The following is a 22,113-nucleotide window of genomic DNA, read 5'->3' on the forward strand; positions in this document are numbered from 1 at the left end:
TGTCTGGCTTTGTTCTTCCAGGAGACGGTCGGGTCATCGGTGCTGGGAGCGCTGGCTGGGCCCGCCCTCCTCTCTCAACAGTTGGGTGGCCTGCCCCAAGCCGTCATGGCAGCTCAGGCCCCGGGGATCATCACAGGTAAGCCAAGCACCCCCCCCCCCCCCCCCCCACACACACATGTCTGTATAAAGAAAAGTGTACGCACATCCAACAAGCCTCCATGGTTGCAGGCTACCAACAATTACAATTGGAAAAATATGTATACTGTTTAAAAGCTCCTAAAAGTGTAATGGCAATGTTTCTACTACTAAGGACCTTGGCCATGCCTGCGCAGTTGGGAGGGGTTTGGAGTAGAGTCGTTAATAAAGTATATACAGTCAACACCATATGTATTTGGACAGTGAAGCAAAAAACATTTTTGTCTCTATACTCCAGCATTTTGGATTTGAGATCAAATGTTTGAGGCAACAGTACAGAATGTATTATTTATTTGTGGGTATTTCCATACTGTATCTGTTTTACCGTTTAGAAATGAAAGCACTTTATGTATCTACTAATGCTGAGTGATTAGCCGAAATATCAGTTTATTTATGTTTTTGAAATAACTTATTGACCGACATCAGTTCAATTATTTGAATTCCATTTAGTTCTTTTTTTTCTTTCTGTGAGCTCAACACACCGTTTCTCTAGAGAGAACTATAATCACAGAGTTTCTAAACCCAGAGGACCAACATCGCGATACTTCTGGGAACGCTTTGCGAAGTAGACACGACAGACAGGGTCAAAAATTCTTCCCTGGTTGTTAATTTTCTCGAAATCTATGTCTTAAGTAGTTGAACATGTTATTACGCCAACCTTGTGAAAGTGACAAACTGACACGTTTTCATTTTCGTCAAGAACAACTTTATATCGAAGGAGTGCCTTTGATTTGACGGCCTGTACATCCACAATTTGACAGGAGACGACCATTAAACCTGATGTGTTTCTGCGCATGAGCTTAGCTAGCCAACGTTGCCATGGCATCGCCTACAAGCGTGATCGGGGATTTCTATTGGAGAAGCAGTTTCTGCGGCATCTTCAATCTAATCAAGCATGAACTGTGGGACGTTGTAGAAAGGTGTTGTTTTCAACAGGCCAATCAATATTCATCATAGTTAAGTGCAGAAAACGTGGTAATTGACTACAATGACCAGAATCCAGCATACAGCTGCCTGTTCTCATTGGTTCTTGCCCAGGCTTGCCAGCAGACAGACATGGAGAGGAAGAGCGATAGAGAACAGTTGTTTAGGTATCTCTAACCGAAAATACATCTAATTGATAGATAGTTGTCTGTTTTGCCATGTACAAATGTGTTATTCAATGCATTTCTATAAGCTATAGCAGTAAATGCCACATTCAATGTTTGATCACATTTGATTTTTTATATATGCCTCATTCAAAATCAAGTGGCTAAATGATCCATTTTATGACCATCTTAAAACAATTCCATATGTTAGCTTAGTAGATATTGTGATCTAAGGGCTTAGACCTACAGGGGTTAAAGTAAAGTAATGTGACTAAAGGATAGTTAATTAATAAGTGATAAGCAGTAATGGGCAGTCACTACCATTATAAGGGTTTTATTAATTAAATAATAGTCATCATCATACCAAAAACAAATAATGTAATATACACAACCAAAACATATGTAATGTGAATATGTAACAAATAATGTGAATAAATGATGGTTAGAGCCTAATAAGTGATAGTAATGGACAGTCATACATCAATTGTTTTATTTTGTGTTGTTGCAGCATTCAACCCACATAATGCATTTAAAAATATATATATGCAGTACCAGTCAAAAGTTTAGACAACTACTCATTCAAGGGTTTTTCTTTATTTCTTTTTTTACTATTTTCTACATTGTAGAATAATAGTGAAGACATCAAAACTATGAAATAACACATATGGAATCATGTAGTAACCAATAAAGTGTTAAACAAATCAAAATATATTTTATATTTGAGATTCTTCAAATAGCCACCCTTTGCCTTGATGACAGCTTTGCACACTCTTGGCATTCTCTCAACCAGCTTCATGAGGTAGTCACCTGGAATGCATTTCAATTAACAGGTGTGTCTTAAAAGTTAATTTGTGGAATTTCTTTCCTTAATGCGTTTGAGCCAATCAGTTGTGTTGTGACAAGGTAGGGGGGGTATACAGAAGATAGCCCTATTTCTTCACTATTATTCTACAATGTAAACAATAGTAAAAATAAAGAAAAACCCTTGAATGAGTAGGTGTGTCCAAACTTTTGACTGGTAGTGTATATCAAAACTGAAATTAAAAAACAAGATTTTTTGTTTTTAACCGAACCGACCTTAAAAAAACACTAATCGCTCAGCACTAGTATCAAGTCTCCCTATTACACTCAATGACTACATCAAGCTTGTGACTCTACAAACTTGTTGGATGTATTTGCAGTTTGTTTTGGTTGTGTAAAATGCATAAAAATTGTACACCCAGCAACAGATGAATAAAGTGCATTAATTTCTAAATAGTAATGTATGTATGAAAACACCCTCAAATAAAAGTTGACATTCTGTACTGTCGTCCCATATGATACATTTGATCTCAAATCCAAAATGCTGGAGTATAGAGCCAAATGAAAGGTGAAAATGTGCAGAAATTGCTCCGCCATTTCCTTGTTGCAAAATTTCAGTTTGTGGCAAAACAAGCAGTCATTGTGTAGAGAATCATTGTACTGGCCATGAAGAAGTTTTGTGGGGATTCATTTGGTATTTAGCAAAAGATTAAGGGGATGTGGAAAGAGGAACTCTGACTTCCTGGTAACCTCACCGATTTGAAAGGACATCATGGTAGAGGTAAACGATTAGCAACAGAACCTATTGTGCATCGTGAAAGTGGCTTCCTTTCCTCATCTGTTCTTCATCTGTACAAATCTTAAAGTGATAGTTCACTTCGAAGACCTTATTGTCAATTTACCTATGATGGTGCCATTTTAAGAGACCGACCGATGTGAGATTTTTGTGATAGGAAATACCCAGATTCCAATATATCTGGGAGGCATTTTTCTAATTGTGCAGATGAAGTAATGGAGATGAGGAAAATGTGTTACTAAAGTTTGTTGAGATGCAGCCCAGGTATAGCTTGTTGGAATCTGATCGCTGCTGTAAACAGCCTGATTCTGTTTTACTGCTGTTATCACTCTTGCCTTCCTTCAACAGATGTGTGTTTGGAATATGCCAGAAAATGGCTGCTCCAAATAGAAGCAGTGGCTGGGTTTAAGTCAAAAACCCTGGGGCCAAACATAGTGCTTTGAATAAGCCTGTATGTCCTCTGATTTGGTTAAAGGTGATTCAATCACTGCCAATTTAGTTTTTGATAATGTCCTCATTACAGACATAGGCTCAAACAGTTTCAATGAGGACGAATGCCAGGCTGATACGTGCAGTGAAATAGAATGATGAACGCAGCGATCAGGCTTGTTCCACCAGGTTAGCTTTTGTGGACTGAGGAAATGGGAAGATGGAAGATTGGACTGTAAGAAATTGAGTTTAAGAGCAGGTGCTGGTCATGGCAGCTTTCACACTCAGCCTTTTGGTTGGCCTTGAATCAGAAAGAAAATAAGTGTTACTTTTGCACCACCATTGAACAATGTGCCTCCCATTGGCTGGCAAGGGAACTGTGTGCATTTATTAGCATGCCTTTCACTGCATGGGCTATCCAGAGTGAGACAGTGAGGTGGTGTGTATGAAAAGAGGCCAGATGCCCAGGTAAGTGCAGAATTGGACAGTTGTAGGGTCATTGGGAATGAAATGGACAAATGCAAGTACTGGCAACAGACAAGCTGATGCGTCATATATTTTAAGATTTATGTTAGTTATGTTATGATTTAGCAGCCATTTCCCAAAACAACTCGGTAAACACGCAAGTTTAAGTCAAATAGAGGGGCTGTTCAGTGGGACATATTTGGGACCAAATTACAATGAGAAGTAACATGCAGTAACATGTGTTTTGCCTATATTAACAACTACAGGTTGTTGACATTTTATTTATTAGGGTTTTAACCGTTCTCCCAAAATGATTATCAATTGGCATTCCCTTTGTTTTGAGTTCAGTAAGCAGAGAGAAACACTTCTGTATAGAGCAGGGGTGTCAAACATACGGCCCTCGCGCCAGATATTATAGAAAAATCTAATTTAAGTGGGGGAACAAACTCAATATACTTTAAAATTACTAAAACCAAATCGAAACTGTGTAGAAATAATGGACCTATACAGTTCTTGACATTCTTGACTGTCCAGCTCGCTAGAAGTGTCAGGGAGCATAGAAAATTCCAAAAATGATGGATAGAGGACTATTTTCTTGTCAATTATGTTGGCAAGGAAGTATAACCAATTTTCAGTGCAGCCCTCCGGACCTCGTTGAAGAACGAATGCGGCCCCCGGGGCAAAATTAGTTCGACACCCCTGGTGTAGCGTGACAGGGAGTCCTGAAAATAACACTTAGTGATGCCATCTGTTAACATCCTATAATGTTATATGGCGGAACCAAAACGAGATGAGGAAGGAAACCGGTGCATATAGATATTTTTTTTTGTCTGAAGTGGAATTGCCTCTGTACTTTTTTCAGGCTGCTGTTGTCTCCTGCAGTGTATTAGTTGTACATAGCCTGTCGGAGGACCACTCCACTAATAGATTCTCTTTTATTGTCTCTTCTCTCCTTGTCTCTCTCTTTTTTCTCTCTCCTTTCTTCCCCTCCCTCTCTTGACTCCACAATCGCACCGACAGTGGCCACTTAATCCCTCCCCTTTGCTGCACACTGACCAACCAAGTGTGAAGAGGACTGTTTCTAGCCCCTCCCCTCATAAACATAGCCCCTCATTCCTATTGGCCAGTGAGTCTCAGATCCTGTGTGTTTTGTGGAGTTGACTTTTGGTATGCATCAACATGACCATTAAGAAGCTACAACCAGGGTGGTTAGAGGGTGGGGGTGGGTTCATTTGAATACATTCATTTTTCTATTGTAAGGAGTGTTTAGTTTGCATCCCATGCCCCTCCTCCCCTTCCCCTTAAAGGGGCAATCTGCAGTTGCTACATCCATTTTTGGATTGTGAAATAATTATGTACCCATTGATTCTTGAAGAATATACAGTGCCTTAAGAAAAGAAGGTATTCACACCTCTTGACTTTTGCCACATTTTGTTGTGTTAAAGCCTGAATAAAAAATTGATTAAATTGAGATTTTTGGTCAATGCCCTACACACAATACCCCATACTGTCAAAGTGGAATTATGTTATAATCTTATTATTTTTATTTTTTAAGATTAAAAATGAAAAGCTGAGATGTCAAGAGTCAATAAGTATTCAACCCCTTTGTTATGGCAAGCCTAAATATATTCAGGAGTAAACATTTGCTTACGTCAGGTCTTGCCATAGATTTTCAAGTAGATTATTTTGGAATGAATAATGGGCAAATGTTGCACAATCCAGGTGTGGAAAGCTCTTAGAGACTTACCAAGAAAGACTCACAGCTGTAACCGCTGCCAAAGGTGCTTCTACAAAGTATTGACTCAGGGCTGTGAATACTTATGTAAGTTAGATATTTATGTATTTCATTTTCAATAAATTAGCAAAAAATCTTTGTCATTATGGGGTATTGTGTGTAAATCTATTTAATCAATTTTGAATTCAGGCTGTAACACAACAAAATGTGGAATAAGTCAAGGGGTATGAATACTTTCTGAAGGCGCTGTAACTTATAAATGCCTCATGAGCTTAGTTCAACTGATGTACTCTATCAGGACCCAAAATATATACGCTTGTTTTACTCCAATGTTTGTAATCAAAGTAAATGCAAACAAACAATATAGCCTAAAAACAAGGCTAAAACTATAGTTGTGACATCATGGATGGTCAGTCTTTGCATCCATAGCTGTGCTTATGAATTTGAGAGTGGTTATATTTCTCCAGCCCCCTCCCTCAGCGTTTTACCGAATCAGGGTGGGGAGGATGCTTGTTTATTGTTTCAACTGCTGGTTGCCGCTTTAACACTTACTTGACAAAGATTAATAGGCTAGAAAATCCATATTTACCTGGAATTAGATGGTAGAAGGGGGTTGGAAAGCTTTGCTATAGAGCTTCTTTGCCATCTAACTTTTGCCAACCCCAAACATCACGTGGAAATGTTCCTTATGCAACAGAACCAATGTTGTCAGCCCAGTCTCAGCCTGCTAGTGGACACAACACTCCAATGACCATGATTGCTAGCTCCAGTTCGATAGAACCCTTTTACTTGACAGGGAACTGTCGTGTCACATTAAAACATTGCTAGACAGGAGCCAACCCAGCCAGTTATCTTGGGAAACCCCCCCTGAGGGGATTTTTCCCCCATTGCCACTGGCTTGGGGCTTGGGGAGGCTCCTCTGTTGGCTGTCCAACCTTGGGGGGGTTTGAACTTTTTGTGCTGCCTCCTTCCGTTCTCTTTTGCAGGGGTAACCCCAGTGCGGCCCGCTTTGCCCGTGTTACCTCAGGTGGGCCTGGTCAACCCAGTGCTGGCCTCACCACCGGTGCTGGTCACCTCTCTAGTGGCAGCTCAGGAGGCCAAGAAGAAGGAAGTGGAGGAGGAGGAGGAGGCCTTGCAGGATGGGACGGGCCAGGAGCCGCTGAGTGAGCAGGAGAACATGAGCATCTCCGGGAGCAGCGCCAGACACATGGTCATGCAGAAGTTGCTCCGCAAACAAGAGGTGGGTTGAAATAGTCCTGTTTTCTTTTCTTATTGAAAGCTGGCAGTGCTCCAGACTTACCTTTTCCCCTGGTGGCACTAGCCCATATTTGTGACCGACCGGCTCGATTCGGTCTTATGTTTTTTACATTAGATAAAAGTAGAGACTCTGAGCTAGAAAATGGTATGTCATACACTACAGTTGAGGAACAATGGGAAAGTAATTCTGCTTTGAATGTTGTAACCTCACTTTTGAGAAAATGGCCCTTGAATGTTTTGGTAAACTTACTGGAGAGCTCTTCCTTGTTTACACCCGTTCAGCATCGTTCACACCCTCTTAAGCCTAAGCCCCACCCATCTTTTTAAGGATTCACATGTGAGGCCATGTACTAAACAACCAAAGATTTCAAGACTAAAGGCTGGTTTATACTATGGGTGTGTTCGTAAATTCAATCTGGAGTGCCAGAGTGCGCTCTGGGCGTTCGTAAACTCAGAGCATTGTCAGATTGTCCGTTTTGTAAATTCAGAGCGTTTCACTCTCGGAGTGTTCAGAGCACGCTCTGGCCGAGGAGTAGGGTTGATCCAAGCGTTCTGACCTAACAACAGCAGGCAAGCACCCAAGCTTGCTAGCTACTTCCAGATACAAATGAGAGAACAGCTCACTCTGATCATTTTACTCGCCCTAGCAGAGCTGGTTAGGCTGTTTTTATGCTATCCAGAACTGTGCTGCTGGCAACAATTTAATTACGTTTTTTTTGCAGACGTTTACTGACTCCGGCCATATTCAACGGGTGTTGAGCGTTCATAAATTTGTCAGTTATTCTGCGCTACATTTATCGACAGTTGTCGCAGTGACATCATGGACATTCTATTGAAATGGTTACTTGCATAGTGGAGTCTTTTGTTTAGACATGTACATTAGCTAGCAAACTAAACGATTAACCATAATCCCAACTCATAACGTTACTACCCTGCATTAATCTGCAGGTAGCTAACCAACCAGGTTCAATGTTAGCTAGCTAGCTAACGTTAGGCTATAACTAGCGATGCAAATCGCTCTGAGATACAAGTAATATTACTACACAGATCATACACATAATGTTAGCTAGCGAGCCAGCCAGCTAACGTTAGCTAGATAGCTAACAGTATGCTTTAACTTGAAATGAAAACAACTTTCTGACAAAATTAGAAATGTGTATTATCTGAAAATGTAGCTAGCTAGACTATCTTACCCGTATACATGGATGGACGCTTCTCCCTCTCTGTCACGGATGTCACAGGTGTTTTATAAAATAGCCTTCTGTGTGTTCTCTTTTCGACTCCCTCTGCATATTTGCAATCAAACGGCAGTATTTTCTCCATCTCCTTAGCTATCATACTCTAATTCCACTGGGCATTCCACTGATTTCAAAACTCTGTCCTCCAGAAAGTGGACAGCAACACTTTTGCAGTTCTACTACGTGATATCTTTCAAAAAAGCCACGTAAGAAAGGATTACCTACACATACTGACCAGCTCATGTTATAGACAGAAGCGTGCTACATGGCAGACCAATCCGAATTCAACTCTCGGCATGTCCAGCCCAGCCATTATCTCAGCCAATCATGGCTAGCGGGAAGGGTCCTGTATTTTTCCGTGGCTAAACCAACTACGCTTGTAATTTAACCATTTTATTCATATTTAGAGATTGCATACAAGTTTGTTATCAAGGCACATGAAAGTTCACATGTTCCAGAAGGCATTTCTGCAAAAAAAAGCATTTTGATTAATAGAAATAAGTTTTTGTTCAAATGGCTCTCCTGTGAAGTAGTGACGCGCGACATAAGCCTAATTTCCTGAAACGAGTCTCATTTGGTCACACATTTTTGTTGTTGTTAAATAGATACAAATTGTAATTCTATTATGAAGACATCTTTATGTGCACTAATATCACATTAGCTAATTATACTGAACAAAAATATAAACGCAACATGCAACAATGTCATTGATTTTACTGAGTTACAGTTCATATGAGGAAATCATTCAATTGAAATAAAACGCCATCGATAAAATGCAATTGTGTTCGTTGTCCGTACCAAATGCCTGCCCATACCATAACCCCATCGCCACCATGGGGCACTCTGTTCACAACATTGACATTAGCAAACCGCTCGCCCAAACCGCTTGGAGGTGGCTTATGGTAGAGAAATGAACATTCAATTCTCTGGCAACAGCTCTGATGGACATTCCTGCAGTCAACAGGCCAATTGCACGCTCCCTCAAAACTTTACATATCTGTGGCATTGTGTTGTGTGACAAAACTGCACATTTTAGAGTGGCCTATTATTGTCCCCACCACAAGGTGTAATGATCATGACGTTTAATCATATTCTTGATTTTCCACACCTGTCAGGTGGATGGATTATCTTGGCAAAGGAGAAATGCTCACTAATATTTGTAATTGTATTTATTTAACCTTTATTTAACCAGTCAATTCAAGAGCGTCCTGGCCAAGATAGGCAGCACCAAGTCATTACACAATTACAGACAGACAACATGAAAAACTACAAGTAATCTAGTAAAAACCATAGAAATCACAGGAGTATAACAAAATCATAAAAAAGTAAATTAAAAACATTGACAGGTCAAGGAATCAGCCTCAAAATCCTTCATCAATGATTTAAAAACACCAATCGGGACAAGTTCTTCCAGTTTTAAACTATTTTGTAAGACGTTCCAAGCCGATGGCTCAGAGTACATAAAAGCCCTTTTTACCAAATTAAATTCGGACATTTTGAACATTTAGCAGGATAAAGTCCTGCAAACAAAGAATTAAAAATGGCCAAATAAAAATGTTGTAAACTCAAAATTGCTTTGTAAATAAAAGTATAGGCCAGCCAACCCTGGTATATAAAGTGTAGTGGTGAGTAAGGGTTTTGCAATTTAAAATACATCTCAATGCTCCATGGTAAAGGGTGTCAATTGATGTCAAACATTCATATATAAAATATCACCATAGTCTAGTAAAGGCATACATGTAGCTGATACTAGCCTCCTTCTGGCTTCAAAAGAAAAACAGGCCTTATTCCTAAAATAAAATCCCAACTTCAGCTTCAATTTTTTTGTAAGCTGTTGAATATGCAATTTAAAAAAGGCTGTCATCAATTAAAATTCCAAGTTATTTATGAGGTTACAGCCTCAATCTCATTGCCCTGACATGTAGTAATAGGTGAAAGGTTCAGAGGTCTGTTTCTTGCTTTAGAAAACACCATTAGTTTAGTTTTGTCAGAATTGAGGATAAGCTTCAATTAACACAAGGTATGATGAACAGTATAAAAAGCAGTTTGCAAGTTCTGGAAAGCTTTTGTGAGAGACGAGGCACAACAATAAATAGCAGTATCATCAGCATAAAAGTTGCGCATTTTGCACATTTTTGTCTAAATTATTTATATAAATAGTGAATAAGAGGGGACCAGGTACAGAGCCCTGGGGCACACATCAACATTTACATTTACGTCATTTAGCAGACACTCTTATCCAGAGCAACTTACAGACAGACAATTTAACAGACATGAGCCCATCAAATTGAGTGCACTGAGTTCTATCAGACAGATAGTTAGCAAATCATGCAACTGCATGCTCCGAAAGACCTACGTCTGTATCAAAAGCCTTAGAGAGATCAATAAAAAGTGAGACAAAGTGCTGTTTTTTGTCAAGGGCTTCAGTGATATCATTTAAAACCTTCATGGCTGCTGTAATTGTGCTATGCTTCATCCTGAAGCCCGATTGGTACATTGATAAAATAGTTGGTATAAAAAACGATTTACTACTAACAAGGGTTTCAAGTATTTTCGCCAGGGGTGACAGCTTTGAGATTGTAATTATTTACAATTGTTGGATCTCCCCCTTTTAAGAGTAGTAGGACACATGCTGATTTCCAGATCCTTGGAATTTCAGTACATTCCAGGGTTAGATTGAACAGATATGTAAGTGGTTCAGCTAGGAAATCAGCTGCCAGTTTTAAAAAGCAGGGATCAAGAAGATCAGGACCTGCCTGCAGGCTTTCTCTGATCTAAGGATTTCATGTCTTTATGTACCTCCTGCACTGAGAATGGCAAAAACTACAAGTTTGACCAGCTCTCACCGGTTCGTCCACACAGGGTTGTACAGATACAGAGGATACTGAATCAAATAGCCTACCAGATGATACAAAGTGCTCATTGAAACAATTCAGCATTTCAGTTTTGTTATATACAGCAACAGTCATTCAATACACATGACGGTAATTCATTAACATTACTGTTACCAGACATAGATTTAATAGCCTTCCAAAACTTTCTAGGATCATTCAGGTTATCAGTGGTAACAGACATAAAATATTCAGACTTGGCCTTCCTGAGAAGAGAAGAACACTTGTTTCGTAACTGCCTAAAAAGAAGCAAATCAGCATCAGAACATGATTTCCTTGCCTTAGCCCAGGCTAGATTACGTTGGTAAATAATACAAGACAGCTCAGAAGAAAATCATGGATTATTCCGCCCTTTAACTCTGAACCTGCGGAATGGGGCATGTTTGTTTACTCTTTGGAAAAATATGTAATGAAAGAATTTCCAGGCAGTTTCCGCAGCAGGAATAAGCTCAATCTTGCTCCAGTCAAAATAAAACAAATCATGAAAGAAAGCCTGCTCATTAAAACTCTTAAAATTGTTCTTACGAATAAAGTGTGGGTTTGTCTTAGGAACCTTAGTATTTCTAACAGCAACAACAGCGCAACGGTCACTTTAACCATTACAGAAAACACCAACCGCAGAATATTTGTGGGACATTTGTCAATATCAAATTAATCAGGGTAGATTTCTCTGGACATTTGACATTTGGGCGGGTGGGTGAGTTAATCAACTGGGTAAGATTCATAGAATTACAATACATTTTAAAATCATCAGACACCGGCTTTAACCAACACCAGTTGAGATCACCAATCAAGATAATTTTACTGTCAAGAAATTTAGACATAAGGTGCATCAGAGAAGACAATGCATCACGAGAGCAGAGGGGGGTCTGTAACAGCCAATCACAGTTATAGAGAGACCCTTTGAAACCTCAAGATTCAAAGCAAGAAATTCCAACCGTTTACAAATAGTTTCAGACTTTGCCACACTTACAAGGAATTTAGTCTTTCCATACAGTGGCAAGAAATTGTATGTGAACCCTTTGGAATTACCTGGATTTCTGCATAAATTGGTCATAAAATTTGATCTGATCTTCATCTAAGTCACAACAATAGACACACACAGTGTGCTTAAACTAATAACACACAAATTATTGTATTTTTCTTGTCTATATTGAAAACATCATTTAAACATTCAGTGTAGGTTGGAAAAAATATGTGAACCCCTAGGCTAATGACTTCTCCAAAAGCTAATTGGAGTCAGGAATCAGCTAACCTGGAGTCCAATCAATAAGACAAGATTGGAGATGTTGGTTAGAGCTGCCCTGCCCTATAAAAAACACTCAAAAAATTTGAGTTTGCTATTCACAAGAAGCATTGCCTGATGTGAACCATGCGTTGAACAAAAGAGATCTCAGAAGACCTAAGATTAAGAATAGTTGACTTGCATGAAGCTGAAAAGGGTTACAAATGTATCTCTAAAAGCCTTGATGTTCATCAGTCCACAGTAACACAAATTGTATATAAATGGAGAAAGGTCAGCACTGTTGCTACTCTCCCTAGGAGTGGCCGTCCTGCAAAGATGACTGCAAGAGCACAGTGCAGAATGCTCAATGAGGTTAAGAAGAATCCAGCTAAAGACTTACAGAAATCTGTGGAACGTGCTAACAACTCTGTTGACGAGTCTACGATACGTAAAACACTAAACAAGAATGGTGTTCGTGGGAGGACACCATGGAAGATGCCACTGCTGTCCAGTTCGCAAAAGAGCGCCTGGATGTTCCACAGCGCTACTGGCAGAATATTCTGTGGACAGATGAAACTAAAGTTGAGTTGTTTGGAAGGAACACACAATACTGTGTTGAGAAAAAAAGGCACAGCACACCAACATCAAAACCTCATCTAATCTGAAAAGTATGGTGGAGGGAGCATCATGATTTGGGGCTGCTTTGCTGCCTCACGGCCTGGACAGCTTGCTATCATCAACGGAAAAATGAATTCCCAAGTTTATCAAGACATTTTGCAGGAGAATGTAAGGCTATCTGTCCGCCAATTGAAGCTCAACAGAAGTTGGGTGATGCAACGACCCAAACACAGAAGTAAATCAACAACAGGATGGCTTCAACAAAAGAAAATACGCCTTCTGGAGTGGCCCAGTCAGAGTCATGTCCTCAACCCGATTGAGATGCTGTGGCATGACCTCGAGAGCGGTTCACACCAGACATCCCATGAATATTGCTGAACTGAAACAGTTTTGTAAAGAGGAATGGTCCAAAATTCCTCCTGCCGTTACTACAGAAAACGTTTGGTTGAGGTTATTGCTGCCAAAGCAGGGTCAACCAGTTATTAAATCCAAGGGTTCACATACTTTTCCCACCCTGCACTATGAATGTTTACACCATGTGTTCAATAAAGACATGAAAACGTATACTTGTTTGTGTGTTATTAGTTTAAGCAGACTGTGTGTGTCTATTGTTGTGACTTAGATGATCAGATCAAATGTTATGACCAATTTATGCAGAAATCCAGGTAATTCCAAAGGGTTCACATACTTTTCCTTGCCACTGTATATAGCCACACCCCCACCTTTCTAAACTTGATCAGTGCGATACATATTGTAACCATTTATACAAAAATCCTTATCAAGAACAGACTTGCTGAGCCAGGTTTCAGGATACACAATTGCATCAGTTGATTTAGCCCAAATTCTAACTCCATCAATTTTAGACAACAGGCTGTGTACATTTAAATGAAAAATACCAAGACCAGATCTATATTTAAAATCAGAGGGGGTTTGGAGACATTGCATATCAGGGCCAGGGTTAGGTTGCGCTTTACCTGATTTCAACAAAAGAAGAATAACTAGGCACCTCTGTTTAATAACCTTGCACGGCTTCTCTTTTTTAAGAGAGCTACTGCAAGCAAATTCTACAAGTGAGTTTCCAGACAATACAAAAGTCATTTAAATCCATTAGACTTTGGTAGTAAGTTCGTACTGTTCACATCATGACACAAATGCATTGGCCACTTGGACCGAGTGGAAAAAGAGTGAGTTCCCGCAGACACAATGTTTAATGGAGGGGAGAGCACATTGTCAGATGTACAGTCGTGGTCAAAAGTTTTGAGAATGACACAAATACTAATTTTCACAAAGTCTGCTGCCTCAGTTTTGATGATGGCAATTTGCATATACTCCAGAATGTCATGAAGAGTGATCAGATGAATTGCAATTAATTGCAAAGTCCCTCTTTGCCATGAAAATGAACTTAATCCCCAAAAAAACATTTCCACTGCATTTCAGCCCTGCCACAAAAGGGCCATCTGCCATTATGTCAGTGATTCTCTCGTTAACACAGGTGAGAGTGTTGACGAGGACAAGGCTGGAGATCACTCTGTCATGCTGATTTGAGTTAGAATAACAGAATGGAAGCTTTAAAAGGATGGTGGTGCTTGAAATCATTGTTCTTCCTCTGTTAACCATGGTTACCTGCAAGGAAACATGTGCCGTCATCATTGCTTTGCACAAAGAGGGCTTCACAGGTAAGGATACAGTGGGGGAAAAAAGTATTTAGTCAGCCACCAATTGTGCAAGTTCTCCCACTTAAAAAGATGAGAGAGGCCTGTAATTTTCATCATAGGTACACGTCAACTATGACAGACACATTGAGAAAAAAAAAATCCTGAAAATCACATTGTAGGATTTTTTATGAATTTATTTGCAAATTATGGTGGAAAATAAGTATTTGGTCACCTACAAACAAGCAAGATTTCTGGCTCTCACAGACCTGTAACTTCTTCTTTAAGAGGCTCTTCTGTCCTCCACTCGTTACCTGTATTAATGGCACATGTTTGAACTTGTTATCAGTATAAAAGACACCTGTCCACAACCTCAAACAGTCACACTCCAAACTCCACTATGGCCAAGACCAAAGAGCTGTCAAAGGACACCAGAAACAAAATTGTAGACCTGCACCAGGCTGGGAAGACTGAATCTGCAATAGGTAAGCAGCTTGGTTTGAAGAAATCAACTGTGGGAGCAATTATTAGGAAATGGAAGACATACAAGACCACTGATAATCTCCCTCGATCTCGGGCTCCACGCAAGATGTGTCTCCCGAGTGGCGCAGTGGTCTAAGGCACTGCATCGCAGTGCTAGCTGTGCCACTAGAGATCCTGGTTCGAATCCAGGCTCTGTCGTAGCCGGCCGCGACCAGGAGACCCATGGGGTGGCGCACAATTGGCCCAGCGTCGTCCAGGGTAGGGGAGGGAATGGCCGGCAGGGGATGTAGCTCAGTTGGTAGAGCATGGCGTTTGCAACGCCAGGGTTGTGGGTTCGATAAAATAATGTATGTGCTAACTGTAAGTCGCTCTGGATAAGAGCGTCTGCTAAATGACTAAAATGTAAAATGTAAGATCTCACCCCGTGGGGTCAAAATGATCACAAGAATGTTGAGCAAAAATCCCAGAACCACACGGGGGGACCTAGTGAATGACCTGCAGAGAGCTGGGACCAAAGTAACAAAGCCTACCATCAGTAACACACTACGCCGCCAGGGACTCAAATCCTGCAGTGCCAGACGTGTCCCCCTGCTTAAGCCAGTACATGTCCAGGCCCGTCTAAAGTTTGCTAGAGTGCATTTGGATGATCCAGAAGAGGATTGGAAGAATGTCATATGGTCAGATGAAACCAAATTAGAACTTTTTGGTAAAAACTCAACTCTTCGTGTTTGGAGGACAAAGAATGCTGAGTTGCATCCAAAGAACACCATACCTACTGTGAAGCATGGGGGTGGAAACATCATGCTTTGGGGCTGTTTTTCTGCAAAGGGACCAGGACGACTGATCCGTGTAAAGGAAAGAATGAATGGGGCCATGTATCGTGAGATTTTGAGTGAAAACCTCCTTCCATCAGCAAGGGTATTGAAGATGAAACGTGGCAGGGTCTTTCAGCATGACAATGATCCCAAACACACCGCCCGGGCAACGAAGGAGTGGCTTCGTAAGAAGCATTTCAAGGTCCTGGAGTGGCCTAGCCAGTCTCCAGATCTCAACCCCATAGAAAATCTGCCCCAAAACATCACTGCTCTAGTGGAGATCTGCATGGAGGAATGGGCCAAAATACCAACAACAGTGTGTGAAAACCTTGTGAAGACTTACAGAAAACGTTTTACCTGTGTCGTTGCCAACAAAGGGTATATAACAAAGTATTGAGAAACTTTTGTTATTGACCAAATACTTATTTTCCACCATAATTTGCAAATACATTCATTAAAAATCCTACAATGTGATTTTCTGGATTTTTTTTCCTCATTTTGTCTGTCATAGTTGACGTGTACCTATGATGAAAATTACAGGCCTCTCTCATCTTTTTAAGTGGGAGAACTTGCACAATTGGTGGCTGACTAAATACTTTTTCCCCCCACTGTATTGCTGCTAGTAAGATTGCACCTAAATCAACCATTTATCGGATCATCAAGAACTTCAAGGAGAGAGGTTCAATTGTTGTGAAGAAGGCATCAGGGCACCCAAGAAAGTCCAGCAAGCGCCAGGACCAGTGCAGAGCTTGCTCAGGAATGGCAGCAGGCAGGTGTGAGTGCATCTGCAAGCACAGTGACGCGAAGACTTTTGGAGGATGGCCTGGTGTCAAGAAGGGCAGCAAAGAAGCCACTTCTCTCCAGGAAAAACATCAGGGACAGACTGATATTCTGCAAAAGGTACAGGGATTGGACTGCTGAGGACTGGGGTAAAGTAATTTTCTCTGAATCCCCTTTCCGATTGTTTGGGGCATCCAGAAAACACCTTGTCCGGAGAAGACAAGGTGAGCGCTACCACCAGCCCTGTGTCATGCCAACAGTAAAGCATCCTGAGACCATTCATGTGTGGGGTTGCATCTCAGCCAAGGGAGTGGGCTCACTCACAATTTTGCCTAAGAACACAGCCATGAATAAAGAATGGTACCCACACATCCTCTGAGAGCAACTTCTCCCAACCATCCAAGAACAGTTTGGTGACGAACAATGCCTTTTACAGCATGATGGAGCACCTTGCCATAAGGCAAAACTGATAACTAAGTGGCTCGGGGAACAAAACATCTAAATGGCCAGGAAACTCCCCAGACCTTAATCCCATTGAGAACTTGTGGTCGATCCTCAAGAGGCGGGTGGACAAACAAAAACCCACAAATTCGGACAAACTCCAAGCATTGATTATGCAAGAATGGGCTGCCATCAGTCAGGATGAGGTCCAGAAGTTAATTAACAGCATGCCAGGGCGGATTGCAGAGGTCTTGAAAAAGAAGGGTCAACACTGCAAATATTGACTCTTTCCATAAACGTAATGTAATTGTCAATAAAAGCCTTTGACACTTATGGAATGCTTGTAATTATACTTCAGTATACCATAGTAACATCTGACAAAAATATCTCATAACACTGAAGCAGCAAACTTTGTGAAGACCAATACTTGTGTCATTATCAAAACGTTTGACCACGACTGTACTCACCCAGCGACAATGTTCGTTTTCTCAAGAGTTCAGTACAGTCAGTGCGCAAAGCAATACCACGAATATGGTCATTTTCTCTGGTGACCCGCGATCTATACACCAGCAAAACGAAATAGTTTGCACTACACAACAAGGAAAGTGTAGATTTGCTCCACCATAAATTAATAGGTTAAAAACTACTAGTCACAAACGACTTGACATGCTGCCATCTTGGATTCCATCTTGTATCTGCAGATGTAAACAACTTTTTGGCCAAAAATATAGAGAGAATTTTTTTGTTCGTGTTGGGACCAACACTTTATATGTTACATTTATATATTTGATTAGTATAGTTTAAAGGTGCAATATGCAGAAATGGCTCTATTTCCTGATTGCTAAAATTCTAATAGTTTGCCTAATTTCAGTTTGAGAGAAAACAAGTGTAGAGAATCATTGTACCATCTAAACCGCTGTGAAATATATTTTCAATAACCCCAAATATTGTATTTTCAGCTGTTTGAAGCTGGTATACAAAATCGAAAGTAAAAGACGCCAAAACTAAACTTAAGAATGGGAAGCATAGAAATACCGCACATAGAAGAGATATACTGCTTCTTAAGACTTGATTTATAGAATTACATATCTATAACTCACAACGTTACATATTGCAGCTTTAAGGCTAATTCACCACCTGAGGAACTCAAAATACATTAGCTAGATTGTTAAATCTACAGTGCTTTCGGGAAGTATTCAGACCCCTTGACTTTTTCCACATTTTGTTAGGTTACAGCCTTATTCTAAAATTGATTAAATTGTTTTTTTCCCTCATCAATCTGCACACAATACCCCATAATAACAAAGCAAAAACTGGTTTTTAGAAATCTCAGCAAATTTATTTATGAAATGACGCTACAAGCTTGGCACATCTGTATTTGGGGAGTTCTCCCATTCTTCTCTGCAGATCCTCTCAAGCTCTGTCAGGTTGGATGGGTAGCGTCGCTGCACAGCTAATGGCAGGTCTCTCCAGAGATGTTCAAGTCCAGGCTCTGGCTGGGCCACTCAAGGACGTTCAGAGACTTGTCCTGAAGCCACTTCTGCATTGACTTGGCTGTGTGCTTAGGGTTGTTGTCCTGTTGGAAGGCGAACCTTCGCCCCCAGTCTGAGGTCCTGAGCGCGCTAGAGCAGGTTTTCATCAAGGATCTCTCTACTTTGCTCCGTTCATCTTTCCCTCGATCCTGACTAGTCTCCCAGTCCCTGCCGCTGAAAACCATCCTCACAGCATGATGCTGACACCACCATGCTTCACCGTAGGGATGGTGCCAGGTTTCCTCCAGACATGACGCTCTGGCCAAAGAGTTCAATCTTGGTTTCATCAGATCAATCTTGTTTCTCATGGTCTAAGAGTCTTTAGGTGCCTTTTGGCAAACTCCAAGCGGGCTGTCTTGTGCCTTTTACTGAGGAGTTGCTTCCATCTGGCCACTCTACCATAAAGACCTGATTGGTGGAGTGCTGCAGAGATGGTTGTCCTTCTGGAAGGTTCTCCCATCTCCATAGAGGAACTCTAGAGCACTGTACTCTAGAGCACTGTCAGAGTGACCATCGGGTTCTTGGTCACCTCCCTGACCAAGGCCCTTCTCCCCTGATTGCTCAGTTTGGCTGGGCGGCCAGCTCTAAGAAGAGTCTTGGTTGTTCCAAACTTCTTCCATTTAAGAACGATGGAGGCAACTGCAGAAGTGTTTTGGTACCCTTGCCCAGATCTGTGCCTCGACACAATCCTGTCTCGGAGCTCTACGTACAATTCCTTCGACCCCATGGCTTGGTTTTTGCTGTGACATGCACTGTCAACTGTGGGACCTTATATGGACAGGTGTGTGCCTTTCCAAATCATGTCCAATCAATTGAATTTACCACAGGTGGACTCCAATCAAGTTATAGAAACAGCTCAAGGATGATCAATGGAAAGAGGATGCACCTGAGGTAAACCGTTTCGAGTCTCATAGCAAAGGGTCTGAATACTTATCTAAATAAGGTATTTCAGTTTTTTATTTTGAGTACATTTGCAAAAATTTCTAAAACCCAGTTTTCCCTTTGTCATTATGGTTTATTGTGTGTAGTTTGATGACGAATTTTTTAAAAAAAAATCAATTTTAAAATAAGGCTGTAATGTAAGAAAATGTGGAAAAAGACAAGGGGTCTGAATACTTTCCGAATGCACTGTATGTAAAAATACTTTGTTTACTTGCTGTTTGAGGTGAAGAAAAAATGTAATTGTGGCCTCCCAAGTGGCGCAGCGGTCTAAGGCACTGCAGCCGCAACTGGGAGACCCATAAGGCGACGCACAGTTGGCCCAGCGTTGTCCGGGTTAGGGGAGGGTTTGGCTGACCAGGATGTCCTTGTCCCATCGCGCTCTAGCGACTCCTGTGGTGGGCCAGGTGCATGCACGCTGACACGGTCGCCAGTTGTACGGTGTTTCCTCCGACACATTGGTGCGGCTGGCTTCCGGGTTAAGCGAGCAGTGTGTCAAGAAGCAGTGTGGCTTGGCAGGGTCGTGTTTAGGAGGATGCATGGCTCCCGACAATGAGAACGGTAAAAGACTGTAATAATAACATATTGAATGCCTTAACAGAAATTACCATAACCAAACAAATATTGTAGATTAGAAATTATGGGAATTAACGGCAAATATACTACTGGGAATACTGGTGTGCCATCCCGGCGGCCTCCGCAAATGGATTAGTGAATCAGACAGGTGTCTCGTGTGCCATATAAAATATATATATATATGCGACTGCTCGACAAAAAAAAAAATCTTGGTCGACCAAAAGCCCTATTGGCCAATCGTCAGCCCTACATGAGGATAATAGACTTTAGTATTTGACCAAATCATGGTTTTAGCCGGCCAAAGTTTTGACAAGTAGAATATGCAGCTCGCACCATTGTGTCCAATTAAAACTTAAACTCGCACAGCCAAGTAAAAGTGCTGCAAAATGTGACTAAATGGTCACAGTCTGGAGCTCTGGTTGGGGTTGTAAGTACGCAGTTGAGCCACAAAGGCAATAGTAACACTGCTGCTAAAGTTGCATTCACTAAAACGTTTCCACAACATAATAGTCACAACGTGTGGGCAACTAACTGTACCGTCAGTGTTTTCTCTGATCAAGAAAGTCACTGGTAGCATACATATTTGTGTTTTAATAATACATTGTACAATAATAATACTTTTTCTACTATGTGCCCAGTCGACGGTGATGGTGCTGCGGAACATGGTAGGCCCAGAGGACATCGACGATGACCTGGAGGGTGAGGTGACTGAGGAGTGCGGCAAGTTTGGCGCGGTCAACCGTGTCATCATCTACCAGGAAAAGCAGGGCGAGGAGGATGATGCAGAGGTAATTGTCAAGATCTTTGTGGAGTTCTCCATGGCGGCGGAGATGAACAAGGCCATCCAGGCACTCAATAATCGCTGGTTTGGAGGTCGCAAGGTCATTGCCGAGGTATACGACCAGGAGCGCTTTGACAACAGCGACCTATCTGCATAAGACGTTCTGACCTTTCTGAAAGCTCTCTACTACTACCACCACAACCTCTGGTGTCTCTCTCTCCCTCACACACACATACACACACTTACATACACAAAGCTGCCACGCACCACTGTAGGCGATGCTGGCCTCTTTTTAACCTGTAATTTTTTTTTATCAATGTTGATATTAATATTATTAATACTCCTGTTTGGGGGGACAGACAAAGCAAGGAGACGCTCATGGATTTTTGTTTAATTATTATTGTGGCCTACTGTGAAGGGCTGGGTATTTGTTTTTGTATTGTTTTCAGTTTCATTCTCATCCTTTCCCTGATTTTAGTTTTATTTCGGTTACACCTTTTTTGATTAAGTCAATTCTACAAAGGATCTCTTGTTATATAGCTCTTGGTATCAATTGCCCAAAACAATAAATTCCTCATGAATAAAGTGGTTTGATATTTTGATTATTGATATTAATCCAGAAAGAAACTACAGGGAGCAGGGGCCAATTAGACCAGTTGGGTCAAAAAAAAAGTTGGTCTTAAATGCTAGGTCGGGCGTAGCTGTGTCCGACTTTGTGATCAGAATCTACACCTGTTGCACCAACCCAAAATAAGACTAGTCGTAGCTAAGTCCAGCGTAAGCAATTTGTGTTCATGAGATTTTATACTTTGTAATGATGGTTGCTAGTCAGCGCCCATTACTAAGCTGTTGCCATCCTTGTGGTAGTTCTAAACTTTGATGTCACTTTGTACATCACTTCGCAAAGCTCACCACTATGCATGCACGTTTTCTTAACCAAAATTTGATGGATCCATAAAGAATTACTGTGGGAATAAATATCACTGAATGACGAAAATATTGCAGTAAGAGGCTAATGCAATTGAAGGCATGTATCAAATTGTTGCTTACTGAAATGTACAGTCATCCATTCGTTATAATAAATGTAGCTAAACCAATAGCCGTGTGTGGTCAACAAGATAATAATTTCAGCACCGATTTGATTGGGGAAGCGCGATCGCACTGCTCTGAGACACAACCATGGGGATTTGTCTCGATAAATCAATCAATGTCAGATTTTAGTTTTCACTGCATCTCCATTTGGTTACAATAAGGCTGGGAAATGTTAGCTAAATTGAGGTGAGTGCGGCTCATGATCATTATCTACACTGAACAGAAATATAAACGCAGCATGCAACAATTTCAAAGATTTTACTGAGTTACAGTTCATATAAGGA

The 22,113-nt window shown here is 41.0% G+C and overlaps 1 protein-coding gene across 2 annotated transcripts in view; it reads left to right on the forward strand.

Annotated features, from left to right (window-relative positions):
• puf60a (poly-U binding splicing factor a) overlaps positions 1-21,836 on the forward strand; it is a 73,992-nt gene extending 52,156 nt beyond the window's left edge. For both annotated transcript variants that reach the window (XM_084139985.1, XM_084139984.1), the window contains 3 exons: positions 22-136; positions 6,496-6,749; positions 20,595-21,836. In XM_084139985.1, the coding sequence (XP_083996111.1) occupies positions 22-136; positions 6,496-6,749; positions 20,595-20,894 (669 nt within the window). In that variant the 3' untranslated portion in view covers positions 20,895-21,836. The remainder of the gene's footprint in view (positions 1-21; positions 137-6,495; positions 6,750-20,594) is intronic.
• The last annotated feature ends 277 nt before the right edge of the window (positions 21,837-22,113 follow it).

This window comes from Coregonus lavaretus, assembly GCF_964263955.1.
Source record: "Coregonus lavaretus genome assembly, chromosome: 23".
Classification (NCBI taxonomy): domain Eukaryota; kingdom Metazoa; phylum Chordata; class Actinopteri; order Salmoniformes; family Salmonidae; genus Coregonus; species Coregonus lavaretus.